At 41.8% G+C, this 21,272-nt stretch overlaps 2 protein-coding genes across 6 annotated transcripts in view; one reads left to right on the top strand and one right to left on the bottom strand.

The window, feature by feature from the left end:
* Nucleotides 1-10,814, bottom strand: part of Ganc (glucosidase alpha, neutral C) — a 43,468-nt gene extending 32,654 nt beyond the window's left edge. Inside the window, exons 1-5 of one of the 2 annotated variants that reach the window (XM_042687898.1) lie at nucleotides 10,698-10,814; nucleotides 10,164-10,317; nucleotides 6,734-6,796; nucleotides 4,364-4,472; nucleotides 1,793-1,920 (exon numbers count right to left, since the gene is read on the bottom strand). In XM_042687898.1, coding sequence (XP_042543832.1) covers nucleotides 1,793-1,920; nucleotides 4,364-4,472; nucleotides 6,734-6,796; nucleotides 10,164-10,192 — 329 coding nt within the window. In that variant the 5' untranslated portion in view covers nucleotides 10,193-10,317; nucleotides 10,698-10,814. Of the gene's footprint in view, nucleotides 1-1,792; nucleotides 1,921-4,363; nucleotides 4,473-6,733; nucleotides 6,797-9,876; nucleotides 10,023-10,163; nucleotides 10,318-10,697 lie in introns of those variants that run through there. The other variant, XM_042687897.1, reaches the window with a different exon arrangement.
* Nucleotides 10,815-11,167: 353 nt separating this feature from the next.
* The window catches only part of Tmem87a (transmembrane protein 87A), a 35,545-nt gene continuing 25,440 nt past the window's right edge, over nucleotides 11,168-21,272 (top strand). For all 4 annotated transcript variants that reach the window (XM_042687909.1, XM_042687908.1, XM_042687910.1 and 1 more), the window contains exons 1-6: nucleotides 11,168-11,363; nucleotides 12,544-12,604; nucleotides 16,737-16,822; nucleotides 18,686-18,799; nucleotides 19,756-19,809; nucleotides 19,896-19,940. In XM_042687909.1, coding sequence (XP_042543843.1) covers nucleotides 11,223-11,363; nucleotides 12,544-12,604; nucleotides 16,737-16,822; nucleotides 18,686-18,799; nucleotides 19,756-19,809; nucleotides 19,896-19,940 — 501 coding nt within the window. In that variant the 5' untranslated portion in view covers nucleotides 11,168-11,222. The remainder of the gene's footprint in view (nucleotides 11,364-12,543; nucleotides 12,605-16,736; nucleotides 16,823-18,685; nucleotides 18,800-19,755; nucleotides 19,810-19,895; nucleotides 19,941-21,272) is intronic.

Below are 21,272 nucleotides of genomic sequence, written 5' to 3'. Positions count from 1 at the left end.
TTAGCCTAGTAGAGAGCCATAATTGAAAGCATGGCTTTGATGACATAGAACCAGGAATGAACATAATTAACATATACTTTATAACTCTGGATAACAATGTTACCACTGGGTACCAGCTGATCACACCTATAATCCTAGCTACTCAGGGCTGAGATCTAAGATCAGGGTTTGAAGCCAGGCCAGGCAGAAAAGTTCCCATGAGACTTTTTTTAAAATTTTCACACCACTTGTGGCTTTTTCTGTTTATGTGGTACTCAGGAATACAACTTAGGGCTTCATGCACACTAGGCAAGCATTCTACCACTAAGCTACATTCCCAGCTCCTGAGACTCTTATCTCCAATAAAAAAAACCCAGAAAACTTGAAGTGGCGCTGTGGCTCAAGTGGTAGAGTGCTAGCCCTGAGCTGAAGAGCTGAGGGACAGCATTAAGGCTCAGAGTTCAAGCCCACGATAGAGAAAAAAAACTAATAACAGATTGGGTCCACAGGGAGATGGAACCAGGTCAATTTTTATTTATGTTTATCATCTTACTCCTATCAGTATCATATTACTCCTATCAGTCTCCAGTATGACAGGTAGACAGTTGGCTACAGATGGCTAAGAACCTTAGGAATTAGATAAGTTCATAGCTAGCACTTAAACACTCAAATATCTAGGTATCTTCCTTTTTTCCGTGATCAAGACTAGCCTTGAGCAAAAAAAGTTCAGGAGCAGGGGCTGGGAAGGTGGCTCAGTGGTAGAGTGCTTGCCTTGCATGCCTGAGGCCCTGGGTTCGATTCCTCAGCACCACATAAGCAGAAAAAAAAAAGCTGGAAGTGGCGCTGTGGCTCAAGTGGTAGAGCGCTAGCCTTGAGCTGAAGAGCTGAGGGACAGCGCCCAGGCCCAGAGTTGAGGCCCCACGACCGGTCCCAAGAAAAAAGTTCAGGAGCAGTACCCAGGCCCTGAGATCAAGCCCTAGGACACACACACACACACACACACACACACACACACTGCTTTAGTCCCTAAAGGTTTCACACACACACACACACACACACACACACACACACACACACACACACACACTGCTTTAGTCCCTAAAGGTTTTTTTTTCCACTGAGGCACTGATTAATAATTTATCTCCGGCTAAGCAAAATTGCATGCTAGACTTCTGAGAATATCCTTAATTAAAACTGAATTAGTCTAACTATATAAGTTACTGTAAGCAAGGGAGCTTCACTAGTGTAAACAGGTCTCTTGAGCTCTGCAGCTAATCTGAGTGAGTAAATTAAGTAGCTTTCCTTCTACTTGCTTCCAAAGTTTGGCTAATAGCTGTTCTTGTTGCAAAGAAAGAGAGTAGAGCCAAAGTTTTGCCTCTCTGCTGATGAGTCAAATAGTGAATGAAGAAAACAAAAATAGGGGCTGGGAAGGTGGCTCAGTGGTAGAGTGCTTGCTTGAGTGAGGCCCTGGGTTCAATTCCTCAGCACCACATAAGCAGAAAAAGTCGCAAGTGGCACTGTGGCTCAGGTGATAGAGCCTTGAGCTGAAGAGCTGAGGGACAGCACCCAGGCCCAGAGTTCAGGCCCCATGACCAACAAAAAAAAAAAAGAAAAAAAAGACAAAAGAGAGAGAGAAAAAACAAAAATAAAAGAGAAAACTGTAAACTTTCTCCAAATAACTGAATATCAACTCTGCAAATGATTATAGTTGTGAACACACACACACACACAAAATAGGAGGTGTCTACTCAAGGTATGATTAAAAAACAACTAACTTGAGGGTGTACCTAATATACCTTGCTCCTTGTCTTACCTTACAGTGTTTAGCTTGCTGGTAAGGACATCAGGAACTTCATATCTCGGTTTCAGTGGAGTCTCTTCATTGATTTTAAGCCTGAAAATGTTTCTCTCTATACCATAAACTTCAGCCAGGAGAGGAATCTGGGAACAGATATATGAGATTAGCTTCAATAGGTTACTCCAAAGATGACCTGTTGTAAGGGCCAAATTAAAATAATTAGAAAAATGTCTGTTTAAATTCATATAGGCCAAGCAAATTGGAGAACAAGGGAAATAACAAAAAGAACACACTCCCCAAATTAACATGTATTTGCTCAGATATATGCTTGTTTTAAGAATTCAATTACTGGGGCTGGGAATGTGGCTCAGTAGTAGAGCGCTTGCCTTGCATGCCTGAGGCCCTGGGTTCCATTCCTCAGTACCACATAAGCAGAAAAAGCCAGAAGTGGTGCTGTGGCTCAAGTGGTAGAGCGCTAGCCTTGAGCTGAAGAGCTGAGGGACAGCGCCCAGGCCCAGAGTTCAAGCCCCAGGACTGAACCAAAAAAAAAAAAAAAAAAATTTATCAATTACTGGAAGAGAGTGAAGGAATGACATTGTCCAAAAAGAAATGTACTCAGGGCTGGGAAGGTGGCTCAGTGGTAGAGTGCTTGCCTTGCGTGCATGAGGCTCTGGGTTCGATTCCTCAGCACCACATAAGCAAAAAGAAAAAAGCCAGAAGTGGTGCTGTGGCTCAAGTGGTAGAGCGCTAACCTTGATCTGAAGCACTGAGGGACAGCGCCCAAGCCCAGAGTTCAAGCCCTACAACTGACCAAAAAAAACCAAAAAAAAAAAAAAAACAAAAAAAGAAATGTACTCTTTTCCTGATGTCTATAACTGTAACCTCTCTGAACTTCATCTTTATAAATAATAAAAACATTTTAAAAAGGATTACCAGTTAATTCATATGGGTCCTAGAGGCCCTAGAAGCTTAGGATGACTTTAAAAGACAGAAAGGATCAGGAAGTGAATGTCAAGCTAAAGCTTCCAGTACGATGTGCACTGTTACACTTCCTGGAATGATCCATAGCATTTCCTCTGACTGGTCCTTATTTGTAGTACAGCCTAAAGCAGTATATGACTTGACAGGAGAAAAAGTACTTCAGATATACCCCTCAAATCTTCTCAGTTCATAGTATCTGTGGTGATCTACTGGAGAAATAGCCTAGGATATAGAATATTTGTGACTTAGGTTTTCTGCCAAATAGTCACTTTACTTGATCCCTCTCTGTCTGAATTTTGAGGTTTGGACCTTCACAGAATCTGAACGTTGCTCAGGTTGTACAACCAACTCTATGCTGTGTAATAGTGCTGGAAAGTACATAAGTATTCGGTGGAGTCTGACAAGTACAGGGAATTAATCTGGCTGTGTGACTTTGGGAAAGTGACTTTCAAGACCATTTTCCTTATCTAATAATTTGGGACAATACAATGTACCTTTTAAGCATCTTTTTTTTTTAATTAATTTTATTTTATTTTATTTGAGAACATACTGTACAGAGGGGTTACAATTACATGGGCAGGATAATGCATACATTTCTTACCAAGCATTGCAGCCTCCTCCTTTGTTTACCCTTCACCTCCCTTCCCAGCTTCCCCCCTCCCCCCCCATTTAAGCATCTTTTTCTCCATAGTAAACAAAAAACAACTTTATTAGGATGATGAAAATGACTGAAGCAAGTTGAAATAGTTGGATTGTAGAGGGCCTGACATTTTCCTTTAAAATATTCTCCAAAGCTGGAGGCTCTTGTTTACATGGATTTCATCCTTTCTTCAGACTCTACTATCAGCCTGGAGGTGAGGAGGTCCTTGGTTTAATTTGCCCCACCATTCCTAAGCTCCAGATAAGGCCAGTTCTTTAGATTGGCAAAGTGTTATTTCTGGTTAACAACCCCTATGACTGGAGGCTAGATAGAATCCCCAGGATAGATTGCCAAATGCTGAGGCATTACTGCAATAATGGAACTATACGGTGGGCCTTATTTCATTGTCCTAGCAAACTCCTTTGAGCTGAACCACATTACAAGAACATTGCCCAGTTTTCTGTGTTCAGATGCCTCAATCCAGGAGCAGTGGAAAAATGAGCTTTTTAGGTATATTGTGAAGAATACTTAAAAAGGAATAATGTTTATGAAACATCTAGAAAAAAATCAGTATACATATAAAAAAAAGATACTCAGCAGGGTGCTGGTGGCTCACGCCTGTAATCCTAGCTACTCAGGAGGCTGAGATCTGAGGATCCTAGTTCAAAGCCAGCCCAGGCAGGAAAGTCTGTGAGACTCATCTCCAATGAACCACGAGAAAGCCAGAAGTGGCGCTGTGGCTCAAGAAGTAGAGTGCTTGCCTTGAGCTGAAGAGCTGAGGGACAGCACCCAGGCCCAGAGTTCAAACCCCATGACTGACAAAAAAAAAAAGATACTCCTTCTTTAACAAGGTTAAGAACTTTGAGGCCTAGATCATTTTAATTGGCTATAATGGAAATATACGTCATTCAACACAAATAAATACAAAACCAAATTATTTTGTATAGAATTGGCATCTATCTCACCTTAGTTACTTCATTGATGATTTGGAACTTAGTGCTGTCTTTGCCTGTTGTAACTGAGTCTAATAATGCCCGGTAGGTGTTATTCTTGGAGAGTTGCTGTTTCTGACGCCTATAAGTACAGAGCATATAAATGTTGTGAAGACTACTTGTGACTGTCAGCAACAGACTATGTCATCATGCAGAAATCAGTGAAAATTCAATGAATTTAGGCAGAGGCAGCATTAGATCTCTTATAATGTACATCATATGAGTGCTAATAAAATTAGTGCCAATGAGAATTCTAATTTTAGGGCTGGGGGCAAAGTACAAGTGATAAAGCACTTGCCTAGCAAATATGAAGCCCTGAGTTGAAATCCTAGTACTACCAAAAACAGAACATAAAACAAAGTTTTCAACATAACATTGCTCAAGGAGGGCACCTTTGTCTCTTTTACTGAGAAGGTGAGCAATTTTCAACAATGACTTTTATGAGCTCAATTTCTCCCTCTTTTCATGAAATGGGCTATTTAATATACCTCAGTAGATTTTAGTGGAACTCTAACATAAGCTAGTGGTTTAATAAGGTGACTAGGCATAGTGTTCTAAGTTAAAATGGCATGCTTGGGGGTGAGAATGGAACTTACTTGTAGAGTACTTGCCTGGCATGTACAGGACCCTGGGTTCAATTCTCAGAACCACAAAATAAACAAGTAATTGGGAGTCATATGAATAAATATGTTTTAAAAAGATATGATTTATCTTTCTCTAGAACAAAGAGTGAATTAGAAAATTAAAATACATGAAGCATTTTTGATGATTTTTAGTTCAAAACCATACATATAAAGGGAGATATTTTAAAAATAAAGATCTTGGGGCTGGAAAAGGTGGCTCAGTGGGTGAGTGCTTGCCTTGCATGCATGAGGCCCTGGGTTCGATTCCTTAGCACTACATAAACAGAAAAAGCCAGAAGTGGGCACTGTGGCTCTAGTGGTAGAGCCTTTGAGCTGAAGAACTGAGGGACAGCACCCAGGCCCAGAGTTCAAGCTCCATGAGATCTTGCTGGGTGCTAGTGACTCACACCTGTAATCCTAAGTAGTCAGGAGGCTGAGATCTGAGGACTGAGGTTCAAAGCCAGCTCAGGCTGTCCGTGAAACTCTTTATCTTCAGTTAACCACCAGAAAACTAGAAGCAACACTGTGGCTCAAAGTGGTAGATCGCTAGTCTTGAGCATAAAAACTCAGGGACCGCACTCAGACCCTGAGTTCAAGCAACACAACTGAGGGAAAAAAACAAGATTTTAAAGACCTCTTTTTGGAAGCTTAGGTAATCTCATAAAAGTGGTAATACAGGAATAAAATACTGTAATTCCCAAGGAATTATATGGAAGGAAGTCTGATTTCAGTTAACATGTCAAAAAAACTTATTAAACAATTTTACAATTTAAAATGCCTGTTTAAAAATTTAAATTAACATATAAAATTATGGGTGAAAGTCTCCTGCCTGATGGTTTTTAAAAAATTTCTGCAATATTGTGATTGAACTCAGGGCACTTTACTTCCTATGCATGCACCCATGCCCATAATCCTTTTTTATTTTACTTATCTTTCAGATAGAGAATTATCATTTTATCTGGGCTGGCTTCAGAGTGATCCTCCTACCTATATCTTACACAAGAGTGCCAACATTTCTAATTTATTTGTTGTGTGAGGGGGTAGGTAGGGTCCCAGTAATTTTTTTGCCTGGAATGGCCAGGGACCATAAATCTTCTGGCTATTTGCCTCTTAAGAGGAATTCTTATTAAATTTTTAAACTGACCTTTGCTTATAAAACTTATCAGTTCTCAAAAAATTAATAGCATTTTAATTAACTAAATTTAATTTTTTGATTAGTTTAATTAATGCTATTATTATTATTATTATTATTTTGGTCAGTTGTGAGGCTTGAATTCAGGGCCTGAGCATTGTCCCTGAGCTTTTTCAAGCTCCAGGCTAGGGCTCTATCACTTTGAGCCACAGCTCCACTTCTGGTGATTAATTAGAGATAAGAGTCTCAAGAACTTTCCTGCCTAGGCTGACCTGGGACCAAGATCCTCAAATCTCAACCTCCTGAGTAGCTGAGATTACAGTGTGAGCCACTGGTGCCCAGCTAATAGCACTAATTTTTTAAAAAGTTTTTATTTTTTGCCAGTCCTGGGGCTTAAACTCAGGGCCTGGGCACTGTATCTAAGCTTCTTTTGCTCAAGGCTAGCACTCTACCACTTGAGCCACAGCACCACCTCATGCATGCTAGGCAGGCACTCTACTTCCAAGCCACATTCCCAGCCCTAATATCACTAATTTTGAAGTACTGTCAGAAATGTTTTGACCTAGCTAATATATTTACTTTCCTTACCTGTAGAAAGTAATGTTGCTACAGTCTTTGAAAATGGTTTTATCAACAGCTTCATCTTCAACACTAAATAGAGATATTTAAGACACAAATTTTTCAGAGTTTGTAAACCCATTTGTACTCCTATAATATAATAACATGTAATATGTAATTATATATATAATATGTAAAATAAACTTTGTAATGTGATTGACATAACACAATTTCATATGATAATAAAACAAGGAATACGGGGCTGGGAAGTTGGCTCAGTGGTAGAGTGCTTGCCTTGCATGCCTGAGGCTCTCGGTTCGATTCCTCAGCACCACATAAGCAAAAAGAAAAAAGCCAGAAGTGGCGCTGTGGCTCAAGTGGTAGAGCGCTAGCCTTGAGCTGAAGAGCTGAGGGACAGTGCCGAAGCCCAGAGTTCAGACTCCACGACCGGACCCAAAAAACAAAACAAAACAAGGAATATCCTTAGGTAAGCTAAACAGTGAAGTATCAAGTTCTGGGGCTGCACAAAAGCAATGGTAAAAAACACTGCCACTTATAAAGAAGGGTATTTTGTTTTTGGGCTGGGTGTTGTATCTGAGCTCTTTTTTTTTTTTTCTCAAGGCTAGTATTCTGCTAGTTTAGGAGCATTTAATATAGGACATAAGAGTCTCATGAACTTTCCTGCCTAGGCTGGCTTCGAACCTCGATCCTTAGATCTCTGTCTCCTGAGTACCTAGGATTACAAGTATGAGCCACCAGCACTCAGTAGGAGGGTGCTTTTAAAAGAATGACTATGGTAAAATCCAAAAGAGCAACACATAAAACCTAAACAAACCCAAACCAAACAACTTATTTGCCTATTTTATCAACAAAATACTTTCAAAATATATTCTTACTGGGTGAAAATACATGAAGCCAGGCATGATGGTACACATCAATAAACCCAGCACTCTGGAAGCTGATATAAGAGGATCTTGAATTCAAGGCCAGCTTGGACTATATAAGAGGTTTTAGGTCAGCCTGAATTATAGAATGAGATTGTCTCAAAGAGACAAAACAAATAAAAAAGACATGAAGCTCAAATTTTCTGCAATAACCTAACTAGCAAGCCACTAGGAGAAAGTCTTTAAGAGGTACAGTGCTATTCTAGCAAGCATGAGGCTCGGCCTTCAAATTTCAGTACAGCTCTCCCCCGCAACTCTCCCCGCCCCCCCCCCCAAAAAAAAAGCTTAGCACAATTCAAGCCAATTCTGAGAGAGACAGTCAAGGTGCTAAAATAATAATAGAAGCAAACGTAGAAGGAGATTTTGATTTCTGAGATGATTTTGACACACCAGAGCAAATGTTCTTTTATTTATTTATTTATTTATGTCGGTCATGGAGCTTGAACTCTGGGCCTGGGCGCTGTCCCTCAGCTCTTCAGCTCAAGACAAGCGCTCTACCACTTGAGCCACCACACCACTTACAGTTTTCTCATGGTTTTACTGGCGATCAGAATCTCATGAACTTGGGGCTGGGAAGGTGGCTCAGTGGTAGAGTGCTTGCCTTGCATGCATGAGGCCCTGGGTTCGATTCCTCAGCACCACATAAGCAAAAAGAAAAAAGCCGGAAGTGGTGCTGTGGCTCTAAGTGGTGCTGTGGCTCTAATGGTAAAGCGCTAGCCTTGAGCTGAAGAGCTGAGGGACAGCGTCCAGGCCCAGGTTCAGGCCCCACGACCGGACCCAAAAAAAAAAAAGAATCTCATGAACTTTCTTGCCCGGGCTGACTTTGAACCATGATCCTTAGATCTTAGCCTCCTGAGAAGCTATGATTACAGCCGTGTGAGCCACCGGCCCCTGGCTTGAGAGTTTGCAGAATTGTTTCTGGAGTAAAACACAAACAAGACATTCATTGCTACTTGAGTATATGAGTTAGTGTATTTAAACTAGGCTCAATCTAACTAAAATAACTATAAAAAAAATCTTGTAGCCAGGCAGTGGCTCATGCCTGTAATCCTAGATACTCATGAGGCTGAGATCTGAGGATCACAGTTCAAGGCCAGGGCAGGAAAGTCTGTGAGACTTTTTATCTCCAGTTAAATCACAGAAATATCCAGAAGAAGCAATGTAGCTGGTGTGGTAGAGTGCTAGCTTTTAGAGGGGGGAGGAAGGCAGCTTAGGGACAGTGCCCAGGCCTGGAATTCAACCTCAGGTTAAAAATAAAAATAAAAAAATCTTGCTGATAGATATAATGACAAAACTTCTGCAGCCAGCATTCTATGCTTTTGAGTTTACCAAATTTCAAAGTATGAAAACAGGGTTTCAACGGCTCATATCTGTTATTCTAGATACTCAGAACGCTGAAATCGCAGTTCAAAGCCAGTCTGGGCAGGAAGGTCTTTGAGACTCTTATTTCCAATTAATCTCAAAAAGCCAAAAATTAGCTGGGCGCCAGCTCACACCTGTAATTCTAGCTACTCAGGAGGCTGACATCTGAGGATCACGGTTCAGAGCCAGCTAGGGCTGGAAACTCCTTGAGACTCTTATCTCCAATAAACCACCAGAAAACTGGAAGTGGTGCTATGGCTCAAATGGTAGAGTGCGCTTGAGGTGAAGAGCTCAGGATAGAGCTCAGACTCAGAGATCAAGCCCCACAACCCATTAAAAAAAAAAAGTCAAAAGGAGTTGTGGCTTCAGTTGTAAGGTGCTAGTCTTGACACAAAAGCTCAAGGACAGCACACAGGCCCAAAGTTCAAGCCCCAAGACCAGCAAAGAACAAACAAACAAAAAAATCCAGACAGATAAGTACACGTAGTCATACTAAAAAGATTGTTACCGTGAAAGTAATAAACTTCACTGGTTTTTGTCACTGATTTCTTGTGAACAAATGTGTAAAATTTAGAGAACTTTGGGGCTGGGAAAGTGGTTCAGTGGTAGAGTGCTTGTCTTGCATGCCTGAGGTCCTGGGTTCCATTCCTCAGCACCACATAAGCAAAAAGAAAAAAGCCGGAAGTGGCTCTGTGGCTCAAGTGGTAGAGTGCTAGCCTTGAGCTGAAGAGCTAAGGGACAGAGCCCAGGCCCAGAGTTCAGGCCCCACGACTGGACCAAAAAAAAAAAAAAAAAAAAAAATTTAGAGAACTTTGAAGTCTCTTCGAAGATTGAGTCCTAAAACGACACAGGAAGAGGTGCATATACCTGAGCTTGGAGAGTAACATGAGCAAGTTCATGTGTCAAAGAGTTCTTATTGCAACTTTTCCATGGTCAAAGTTACTTAACCATCCCGTAGATATTTAATGAGAGGCTTTTAAATTAGCTACCTGTCAGCAGAACTAAGAGAGAAAAAAGAAGAGACCAAGCACACAAACAGCCAAGAAGACTGAAATAAGCAGTGCAGAAAAAGAACACCCCAAAACAAACAAGCAGCAGGCTTGCTTTCAGGGACTGCCAAGTGTTCTGTGGTCAGGACCTGCACTGGCCTTTACCTGACGCCCTCTTTCCCAGCTGTCTCCATGGCTTCCCAGTCACTCCTGGGTCCCCTGCTCTCAGGCCACACACACCCGCGACAGATGTTTGTGAGAAGCCAAGGAAGCTCTCTCTTCGAAATCGTGAGTAGAGCACTTCACCAGCGCGAACCTGCTGGGAAATGACATCCGCTCCAGGGCTGTCAGATGGGGCAGACCTGGACTCTCGCTCGCTCCCGTGACAGTTCTTCAGGTGCAAACTAACATTTCTACGGCGATGTACGTGGCAGGTTCCCCCCCCCCCCCCCGCCCGCCCGGATGGTGAGTGGCTGGGGAGGCGGACGGTGCTTTTGCTCGGAACCGAATCTACCTTGGCAGCGGAGGAGGCGGCAATAAATCCCAGAGGAGTAAAAACCAAGAGGGTGAGAAAACAGAAGGGACCGACCCGGGCCTCCCCCCGGCTCACTGACAGGCCCTGACTGCACGTCTACCTCAGTGGCCCTCACTACCGGGCGCCAGTCAGGCAAGCCTTGTAAGGAACTGGATCCTGCAGACCTCTGACTCGGGCGTCCGACTCTTATCGAGGGGCGGGAACACATGAAGCTAGCCCGCGCCGCCTCACGGGGTTCCCGCCAGGTGAACGCCTCACGGGCTTCCCGCCAGGTTCCCAAACTCCTTCCGGACTCCGTGCCAGGAGCAAGAAGCGTGTGCGTGTGTGTGTGTGTGTGTGTGGGGGGGGGGCGGGGTGGTGGTGGAGAAACCGGAAGTCACCCGCGAAGACCTTCCCACTCCAGCCGACGGAATGGCCTCACGACGACGCCTGCGCAGTCCGTCTCACGGAATTGGGGGGGGGGGGGGGGCGGGGCTTCGGGGTTGAAAAGCAAACAAGGCTCCCGGAAGCTTTAAGGACCCGGATGGTCCCACCTTCTCCTCTCTTCTATTCCCCCCCCCCCCACACCCTCCCTCCTCACACACCCTTCCCACCGCCGCCCCGCCACCGTGCCGAGCCGGAAGTGGGCGGGACATACCGGAAGGAGGAGGTGAAACGCTCCCCGGGGTAGGCGCTTCACGGCTGTGAAGATGGCGGAGCCTGCGTGGCTTCAAGTATTACCTGTCATGCTGTTTCTGGGGGCTCAGCCTTTTCCGTTTTCGTTTCTTGGTGCGGGGCCCTCGCCGGTGTCTGCCGCTGACCGATCGAAGTGGCACATTCCGATGCCGTCGGTGAGTGTGACAGTGGAGAGTCAGCCTGGAGGGGCGAGAGATGGGGCTACGGCGGCCCGAGCGGTCCACGAAGGTTCCGCCCGAGCCCGCTTCCCGCGGGGCGCAGGTGGGAGGTCGGGGCGGCGTCGGGGTCCGGGGCCCGCGTGGGGCCCCTTCCCGTCCCCCGGCCCGGAGGCCGGCAGCCGCTCGTTTCGGCCCGGAGGAGAGGCAGGGCCACTCTGCGCAGGAGAAGGAGGGTGGCGGAGCGGCTGCTCGGGCCGCCACGTAACCGAACTTTTTCAGTGCCCGACTCCGTCCTTCAACACCGGATGACTTGGTTTCCAGAGGGAATTTTCGCGGAATCCGGAGAGCCCGGGTCGGGAGGGAGGGGAGGGAGGTGTGGAGGCGGCGTCTCGGTGTCCTCCGTCCTCCCTCCCCACTCCCTCCTGCGGCTCTCTGGGTGGATTCGAACTCTCGGGGGTTAGTTGGATTTCGTTTCCACTTCGAGGTGGTGCCTTCCGGGACTGGCCGTGCGATTTCGGAGGCTCTGAAGGATCCGGGCCTGCTGGGAGAAGCACACACTTAACGCACAGGTCTTTTCATTCGCACAGTTTATTAAGCAATATCCACTTGTTCTTCCCCGCCCACTTTCTAAAATCTCTATTCCCGAGAACCGCGGAAACCAGCTTGCCGGTAACATCGACGGGAACAAAAGCATTCAGCTCGATTAAAAACTACCTTCGCCTTTTTTTTTTTGTATTGTATTCGTCTGTTCTGCTCGCTGGTTGCGAGCTCCCATAACAAGCGGTGTGCTTTTTATTCATTTGGTGAAGGATCTCCAAGTCTCGATCTTCGTTTTTTAGTTGTTAAAGTAAAAACTCATAGGATAGTGATTTAAAGGGAAAAAAAACAAACAAACTCGGTTATTTTGACAAGTGAGTAAAAGAAATGAGCTGAATAAGGGGCTTGAGATGTGAGATTTCTAGCTACCTAGTCCTTGCTTTAAGTCCGTGGGGTGGAAGGTAGGAAGAATGGTATCTGCACTAAGGGGCAAGATCTTGTAGTTTGGATGTGATGGAGAGATATTGACGTTTTCTGATTAGGAAAACTAATTTGGATGCTTAATATAGTTTAGATGTGTATATTCTTTCTTGGAACTTAAAATGATTCGATGCTAATTACTTATCCTTTACTTTTGCAGGGGAAAAATTACTTCAGTTTTGGAAAGATTCTTTTCAGAAATACCACTATCTTCCTCAAATGTGAGTTTTTGGATTTCATTAAGCTTTTTTTTTTCAATTGCAGGCCTTTAAATTACCTGTTTTCTACTTCAGTCTGTTTGTAGTATATTTAAGTTCAGAAACTTAATAGTCTGAAAGTATCCATGTATAAATACAGTATTTAGTACAACTAAAATCCTTTCCTTGAATGATATTCCCACAACACTTGTATGAACTTTTTTTTTTAGTTTACCATACATTAAAACTACATACAATATATTGTTAGAACATGAAGTCTATATTGTATACCTTATACTCGTGTTATGTATACAATAGTGAATACATGTATTGAATATGTAATACCATAATGTGTGTAGGTATTTATACAAACTACGTATACAATCTATATTCAGTTATATATCAGTTGAATTATAGTTAATTAAGTTGGTTGGTTGCCTGAATGCCTGAGTCAGAGATATTACTGATGTTATTTTTGTATGCCTGTTAGATGTTTACTTAAAATAAGACCTAGGTTTGTCAGATCTTTGGCTCAGAACAAATCTATTTAGTGGACCTTTTATTTATCAAGGGAGTATTTTACCACCTGGAGGAAGAGCAAGTTCAAAGATGTCAGGGAGAAATAGTGATTATGTAGCATAAAACCAGTTTGTCTAGTGGAACATGCACTATTTCTGAATCCAAACTGTCCCATTGAAAATTTCTTTTCCTTGTGAAACTGGCTGTACAGCGAATAAATTGTCATGAGAAACTCTGAGATGGGAGATAGTAATGTAGATATTGATGTGTACATTTAAACATAAATCTCCAGAAAGTGCAAAGCTCTTTTGATTACCTAGTAAGTAGTTATTGCACATTTACTGCACGTTAGGCACTCTTTTAAGACAACAGGGAGTGATGGAACATCTGTCTTCCAGCTTACATTCTATTGGGGAGTTAAAGAAGCAGGTAGAATGTCTATAAGGAATATATTATATCCATGATAATATCTCCTGATTAATGACAAATCTACTTTGACATATTGCTTTGCTTGGTATTCTGGCTATTTACTAATATCTATTGGGATAGAGGATTTGTCTCTTGAAATAGAAATGGCCTGACAGCCTATTCTCTCTTTTTTTATGTACAGCCTTTTTCTAGACTGTGTTTGGCTCTGTTTGTATTTCACAAAGCTAAATAAGCTATCTTTTTTTTTTTTTCCTCTAGCTCATGGGGCTTGAACTCACGGCCAGGGCACTGTCCTTCAGCTTTTCTACTCAAGGCTAGTGTTCTATCACCTTGAGCCACAGCTTTACTGTCAGTTTTCTGGTAGCTAATTGGTGATAGGAGTCTCATAGACTCTGCTGACCAGACTGGCTTTGAATTTCAATCCTCAGATCTCAGACTTCTGAGTAGTTAGGATTACAGGCATGAGCCACCTGCACCTTGTTACGCTGTTTATTGTTTTTGGAGAGTTTAAAAGTTGTTTAAAATACCCATTATCTTTTTCTTTTTTTTTTGGTCAGTTGCGAAGCTTGAACTCAGAGCCTGGGCACTGTCTCTTGAGCTGCTCAAGGCTAGGGCTAATCACTTTGAGCCATAGCTCTACTTCTGGTTTTTGAGTGAATTGGAGATAAAAATCTCAGGAGGACTTTTCTGCCTGGGCTGGCATGGGGCTTCTGATCCTCAGATCTCAGCCTCCTAGGCTTACAGTTATGAGCCACCAGTGCCCAGCTTCCCATCATCTTTTTCCTTATTATGTCTCTCTTGTATTTGCCAGTTGTCCTCTGCTTTTATACTTTCGTGAAAGTGGTATGTAGTTTCCATGGGATAGGAAGGCCACTTGTCACTGTGTCTTCCATTCAGAGTTCTAAGTTTTCATTGATAAAAGTGAACTGTGCAACTCATGGGTGGAGATGAGAGGGAAGGAATGGGACAGAATGAGGGAACAGATGATGCTATGGGAAAGGAAATGTACTTACTACCTGACCTATATAAGGTGACCCTGCTGTATATCACCTCTAAAACCACAAAAAAATGAACGAAAAAAAAAGTCGTAAGCTTTGTCTGAGTTGGTAGTCTTTTTTCTTTTTTTCATTAACTGATAGCTTTCTAGCTAAATTTCTTTGCAAATCTTCTGTTTAGGTCTTTTCTCCCCCCCTTTTTAATGAATGAATCCTATCTATGGATTCTTGTGAATGGGTGGTAGAAATAATCATTTACATAAATTCTGCTCACCAGGTCAGATTTTTGCACATTTTTAACCCAGCTCTGTGAAAATGTTTAAGGCATTTAAAAAATTATTTTGAGAGAACAATGGTTTTGGTTTTGGGGGTTTTTGCACCAGTATTGGGGCTTGAACTCAGGGCCACTCTCCCACTTAGCATTTTCAGAGAAGCCTGCCACTTGAGTCACATCTTCTGGTTACTTAGGGATAAAGATCTCTTGGATTTGTCTGCCCAGACTGGCTTGGAGCTTGGAATTTCAGATCTCAGCCTCTGAGTAGCTAGGATTAGAGATTTGAACCTAGAAAACAATTTAAACAAAAGAGGAGCCTTATAATTAGATTGCTTCCTGGGGCTGGGAAGGTGGCTCAGTGATAGAGTGCTTGCCTTGCATGCATGAGGCCCTGGGTTCAATTCCTTAGCACCACATAAGCAAAAAGAAAAAAGCCGGAAGTGGCGCTGTGGCTCAAGTGGTAGAGCGCTAGCCTTGAGCTGAATTGCTGAGGGACAGCGCCCAGGCCCAGAGTTCAAGCCCCATGACTGGACCCCCCCACCAAAAAAAAAATTAGATTGCTTCCTTTGTTGTGAACCAAAGTAAATTCCTAAATGCAGTCTCACTCTCTCCTTCCCTCCCTCTCTCTTTCCCTTCCTTCCTCTCTTCCCTCTCTTCTTCTCTTTCCCTCTCCCTCTCTCCCCCTCCCTCCCCCCCCCTTCCTTCCTTTTTTCTTCTCTGAGACCAGAACTTGAACTTGGTATCTGAACCTTGCTTTCACTCACTGGTGCTCTATGACCTGAGCCACATTTCCAACCTTTATATTTACTTATTTATTTCCTAAATGCAGTCGTGTCATATTGCATGAAGTAGGGAGTCTTAGTTATATTCCTCTCTTCACTGATGAAACAAAGATACAGCATCAGTCATCTAGTCAGATTTTCATCCCAAAGTCTTCAGACTAATGTTTTGGTTCATTAGAATATTGTATTTTAAACTTCATTTAAAGTTTATGTGCAGTTTCCATAATTTCATGAGGCTTCTCTTAAGATGAGCTTGGGAGGAAACATTTGCTATTCTCTTTCTACCTCTCCAGCATACTTGTCTTTTCTTCTTTGCTCTTTCTATCCAGGCTGGATGTTTTCATGGTCCAAGTCATGATTTTTTTCCCTAATTGGAGCTTTTATTTGTATCACCTTCTAACAATCTGAAACATTGCTCTGTGACATCCCTAATGTTACTTTGTGTCTCTTCAACTAGACTTTGGCCTCTTTAAGGATATTTGATAGCTTGTTCCTCCCAATCCTCTTTGGCCTACTACTCTGCCATTTATTGTACCCTTGTATACTTGTCCTCTCCTCAGTATTTACTGAGTAATATTATTAAAATATTTTTATTTTATTAAAAATATTTGAGTAATAAAAATCCAGTTTTAATTTAGGATTACTTTATCACTCTTGCTTTTTTTTCTCCAATAAAAATCTAGAAATTGAGGTGTAAAGGTATAGAATTGAGTACACAATTTCAGAAAACTACTTCTTTGTATGAATGATACTTTTATCTGAAAAACACCAGGTTCTTTTTGCATATATTACTCAATTTCCTTATGTTTAGTAAAGGATTGGTGTTTGAGAATCTCAGCTTAGGGTAAGAAAAAATACAGGCTAATAGAAAAATGCTTTTAGGAAAAATGCTTCATTTGAAGATCATCTTTTCTTTTTTTTGGTTCCAGTTGTAGTGCCTGAACTCTGGGCCTGGGCGCTGTCCCTCAGCTCTTCAGCTCAAGGCTAGCGCCCTACTACTTGAGCCACAGCGCCACTTCTGGCTTTTTTCTTTTTGCTTATGTGGTGCTGAGGAATCGAACCAAGGGCCTCATGCATGCAAGGCAAGCGCTCTACCACTGAGCCACCTTCCCTGCCCAAGGATCATCTTTTATTTACAGTGATTTCTTCTTTTATAGTTGATGGAGAACCTTGTGATTTGTCTTTGAATATAACCTGGTTTCTGAAAAGTGCTGATTGTTACAATGAAATCTACAACTTCAAGGTAAGGAAATTAGACATGTCTTGGACTCTAGAAGTCATCTAGTTCCAATCTCTTAATTGTATAGATGGAAGAATACACATATAGCTGTGGATGAGCAGAATTATCAAAGCCATGCTACTCGATTTGCAGACCTGCCACATCAGCATTTCTTTTTTCTTTTTTGGCTACTCCTGGGGCTTGAACTCAGAGCCTGGGCATCTTCTCTAAGCCTCTTTTGCCCAAGGCTAGCACTCTTCCACTTGACCCACAGCGCCACTTCAGCTTTTTTTTTTTTTTTTTGGCCCGGTTGTGGGGCCTGAACTCTGGGCCTGGGCGCTGTCCCTCAGCACTTCAGCTCAAGGCTAGCGCTCTACCACTTGAGCCACAGCGCCACTTCCGGCTTTTTTCTTTTTGCTTATGTGGTGCTGAGGAATCGAACCCAGGGCCTCAGGCATGCAAGGCAAGCGCTCTACCACTGAGCCACCTTCCCAGCCCCCGCCACTTCAGCTTTTTCTGTTAATGTGGTACTGAGGAATTGAATCCAGGGCTTCATGCATGCTAGAGAAGCACTTTACCTCTGAGCCACATTCCCAGCCCAGCATTTCTGACTTTTTGGTCTCAGAACTCTTTATTTTTGGTGCCAGTATAATGGCTTGAAATTAGGGCCTAAATTTTTGCACAGCCTGCTTGCTTATGGCTTTACCGTTTGAGACATGGTTCCAGCTTGGCTTTCTGCTGGTTAATTAAGAGTTTTGCAAACTTTTCTGCCTAGGCTGACTTCAAACCTCAGTTCTCCAGGTCTCAGCCTCCTGAATAGGAGGATAATACAGGAAAGAGCTACCAAAGTCCAGCTTAGAATTCTTAGAGTTTAAAATTATTGTGAATGCCAAAATGTTTTTGTTATTAGCATTTTTTAGAAATTAAAATTTATTAATTTACTTTAAAAATAATAAGCTTATTCCTTGTTCATATAAATAACTTTTGTTTTTGATGGTACTGTTGTTTGAACTCAGGCTCTGAAGAGCTTAACAACTGAACCATACCTCCAGTCCTGAATTTTCTAGTTTTTTTTTTTTTCTTTTCTTGAGTATTTTGTTTTTTGCTTGTTATTTAACATTGGATATCTCATGAAGGAATGAAAGGACTGAAGAATTCTGAAAGAAACGAATGATAATACCTCCAGAATAGGGTTTGGCATATCACTGTTTCTTAATTGATTGCTAATTGAACTTATAGTCAGAGGTTCATACATTTGAATCTTGGTACTGTCTTGTCAAGATCTTGTCTTTATATGACAAGTGATAATTACTTTGAATTGCTCCAGGATTCAGGTAAGGAGAATGACAAGCAAAGGATTGTAGGTGCAGCACTGGAGCCTTTCCAAAAGGCAAGATCAGAGATATGGATACTGGAGAAGAAAAAAAAAATTACAAACCTGATAGGAAGTCATAGCCATTATACGTGTGTCAAGAGTACCAGCAGTGAGCTATGAATGACTGGGACAGTTTGACACTCCATGTTAGCTTATGAGCACCAGTATATCTTTTGGTAGATTTTGTTAATTAGTCAAATAACTCTTAAATATATTTTCATGTAACTAAAACCCTGTGAACTCTTGATTTCCTGATCCGCCGGAATTGTTAGCAAGCTATTGTTTGTGAGTTAAAAAACTATAATTCTGCACTATAAAGTTCGCTAACTTTAGGTTCTTAGCTGCTGCTCTATATACAGTCTGGGTACTAATGTATTAATTCTTAAAACAGTAAACTGTAAAGCATGTTTGCACTAAGTATTATGTAAAATATTTATCCTCTAAATGTCTTATTTGTGAAAAGTAAGTTAAATAGTTTGTACTCTTTTTTTTTTTTTTTTTTCCTCCTCCAGGCTGAGGAAGTAGAGAAATATTTGGAAAAACTTAGGGAAAAAAGAGGCTTGTCTGGGAAATATCAAACATCCTCAAAGTTGTTCCAGAACTGTAGTGAACTCTTTAAAACACAGGTAATCTTGGAAAGAGGTTGGAATGAAAAAAAGTTCAAAACACAATGCCATTGTTTTCTTCCAGTCTCTTTTTCCCACCTGCTTCTAGGAGAAGTAAGTTGTTCTGCTAGGTGCCTACTTAGCCTTTTTTTTTTTTTTTTTTACTGTAGGAATGATACATTATTTTTTTTTTCTTCTTCCGGTTCTGGGGCTTGAAATTAGCACCTAGGCACTGTGCCTGAGCCTCTTTGTATTCGAGGCTAGTAGTCTACCATTTGAGCCACTTTGAGCCACAGCACCACTTCCTGCTTTTTCTGAATAGTTTATTGGAGATAAAGAGTCTTATGGACTTTCCTGCACAGGCTGGCTTTGAACCGTGATCTCAGATCTCAGCAATTAAAAATCTTTTGTCTGATAATTTTGCATTGTTATTATTTTATCTTATTTTTGCCCTTCATGGGGCTTGAACTCAGATCCTGGGCATTGTCCTTGAGCTTCTTTTGCTCAAGGCTAGCACTCTACCCCTTAAGCCACAGTGCCACTTTTGAGTTTTTCTGTTTTTTCTGTTTTACTGAGGAATCAAACCCGGGGCTTCATGTATGCTAGACAAGCACTCCATCACTAAGTCACCTTCCCAGCCCTGCGTTACTGTTTTTACTGTTATGGCATTATATTTGCTTTAACCATTTCTAGAAATTTTGACTATAGTTCTTTTTTTGGGGGGGGGGGGGGGTCGGTCATGGGGCCTGAACTCTGGGCCTGGGCGCTGTCCCTCAGCTCTTCAGCTCAAGGCTAGCGCTCTACCACTTGAGCCACAGCGCCACTTCCAGCTATTTTTCTTTTTGCTGATGTGGTGCTGGGGAATCGAACCCAGGGCCTCATGCATGCAAGGCAAGCACTCTACCACTGAGCCACCTTCCCAGCCCCTGGCTATACTTTTTATATGTCTTTAATTTCGTTTCATGTTTCTTTCATAGAGCTTTTCTGGGGATTTTCTGCATCGACTGCCTCTTTTAGGAGAAAAACAAGAGGTAACTATTGTTTTTTACTTATTTCTTAGAGTAAAGTAAAAAAAAAAACCAAAAACTGAACTATAACTTTTTTCTACTATTTAAAGGCTAAAGAGAATGGAACCAATCTTACCATTACTGGAGAGAGAACTGTAAGTGTATATGAGCATTTGGGGCAATAACGTAGTTTTATGCTCATGAAGATTTGAATTGTCTTCTTAATATGCTGTATTTAAAAAGAAAGTGAAGGCTGGGAGCTAGTAGCTTATGCCTATAATCCTAGTTACTCGGGAGGCTGAGATCTGAGAACCTTGGTTCAAAGCCATCTCATGAGTCTTACCTCGGAGATAAGACTCCAATGAACCACCAGAGAACTAAAAGTGGTACTGTGGCTCAAAAAGTGGTAGTGTGCTCGCCTTGAGTGAAAAAAGCTCAGGGACAACGTCTAGGTCCTGAGTTCAAGTTCTGGATAACAGTTTGTTTTATGGACTATGTACAATAAGCCTGAATTGCTATGGCTTTTTCCCATTTTGTTAAGTATCTGTAAACATGAATAAATTTATTCAGAAAACCGTAATATAATGCCATCTAAATTTTATCTGTGATAGGATGTAATTAGAAAAAACCTTGCTAAATTGAAATAAGGCGAAAAGCTATATGCTTTTATATTTTCATAAATACATATTATATGGCATCTAATTTCATATTGTAATTTGTAGTAAATAATTCCTCAAAAGTTTTCCAGCCAAAAATACGGAAGTAAGATAGTTATCTATGCTGGGCCAAATGTTTTTCTTTTTATTTTTTTTGTTCCGGTCGTGGGGCCTGAACTCTGGGCCTGGGCGCTGTCCCTCAGCTCTTCAGCTCAAGGCTAGCGCTCTACCACTTGAGCCACAGCGCCACTTCCGGCTTTTTTCTTTTTGCTTATGTAGTGCTGAGGAATCGAACCCAGGGCCTCAGGCATGCAAGGCAAGCGCTCTATCACTGAGCCACCTTCCCAGCCCTGGGCCAAATGTTTTACAAAGCTGTTTAAAGTTCTTTGGTGGTTTTTGTTTTTTAGTATATTTTTATTATCTTTAAGTAATTGTACAAAGGAGTTAACAAAGCAGTTTATGAATACAGTGAATCCTGATCAGTGTCACTCCTTTCAACATTCTTATCCATCCCTTCCTGTTTAAAGTTTTTAATTTTATTTTAAATTTTTTGTCTATTTTTGAGACAGGTATTAATATATGGTGCAGGCTGATTTTAGTGTCATGATCCTCCTGTCTCACACTCAGCCTCCCAAGAGTTGGGATTATTCTGAGCCATTTTGCCTGGTTTAAGTTCTTAATTTTGTAATAGCTTTATTAAGACATTGCATATGTATAATGCAATATAATATATATATATATATAACATGCAGCATAGGTTACAAGTATAATGTCCATATTTTCTGACACTATCGTGTATATTTTTAGGCATATTAAACTTTTAAGTTCCTT

This window comes from Dipodomys spectabilis, unplaced genomic scaffold (genome assembly GCF_019054845.1).
Source record: "Dipodomys spectabilis isolate Male_0828 unplaced genomic scaffold, ASM1905484v1 ptg000108l, whole genome shotgun sequence".
NCBI lineage: Eukaryota > Metazoa > Chordata > Mammalia > Rodentia > Heteromyidae > Dipodomys > Dipodomys spectabilis.
The sequence above is the reverse complement of the archived record's forward strand: the minus strand, read 5'-3'. Positions and strand labels throughout refer to the sequence as shown.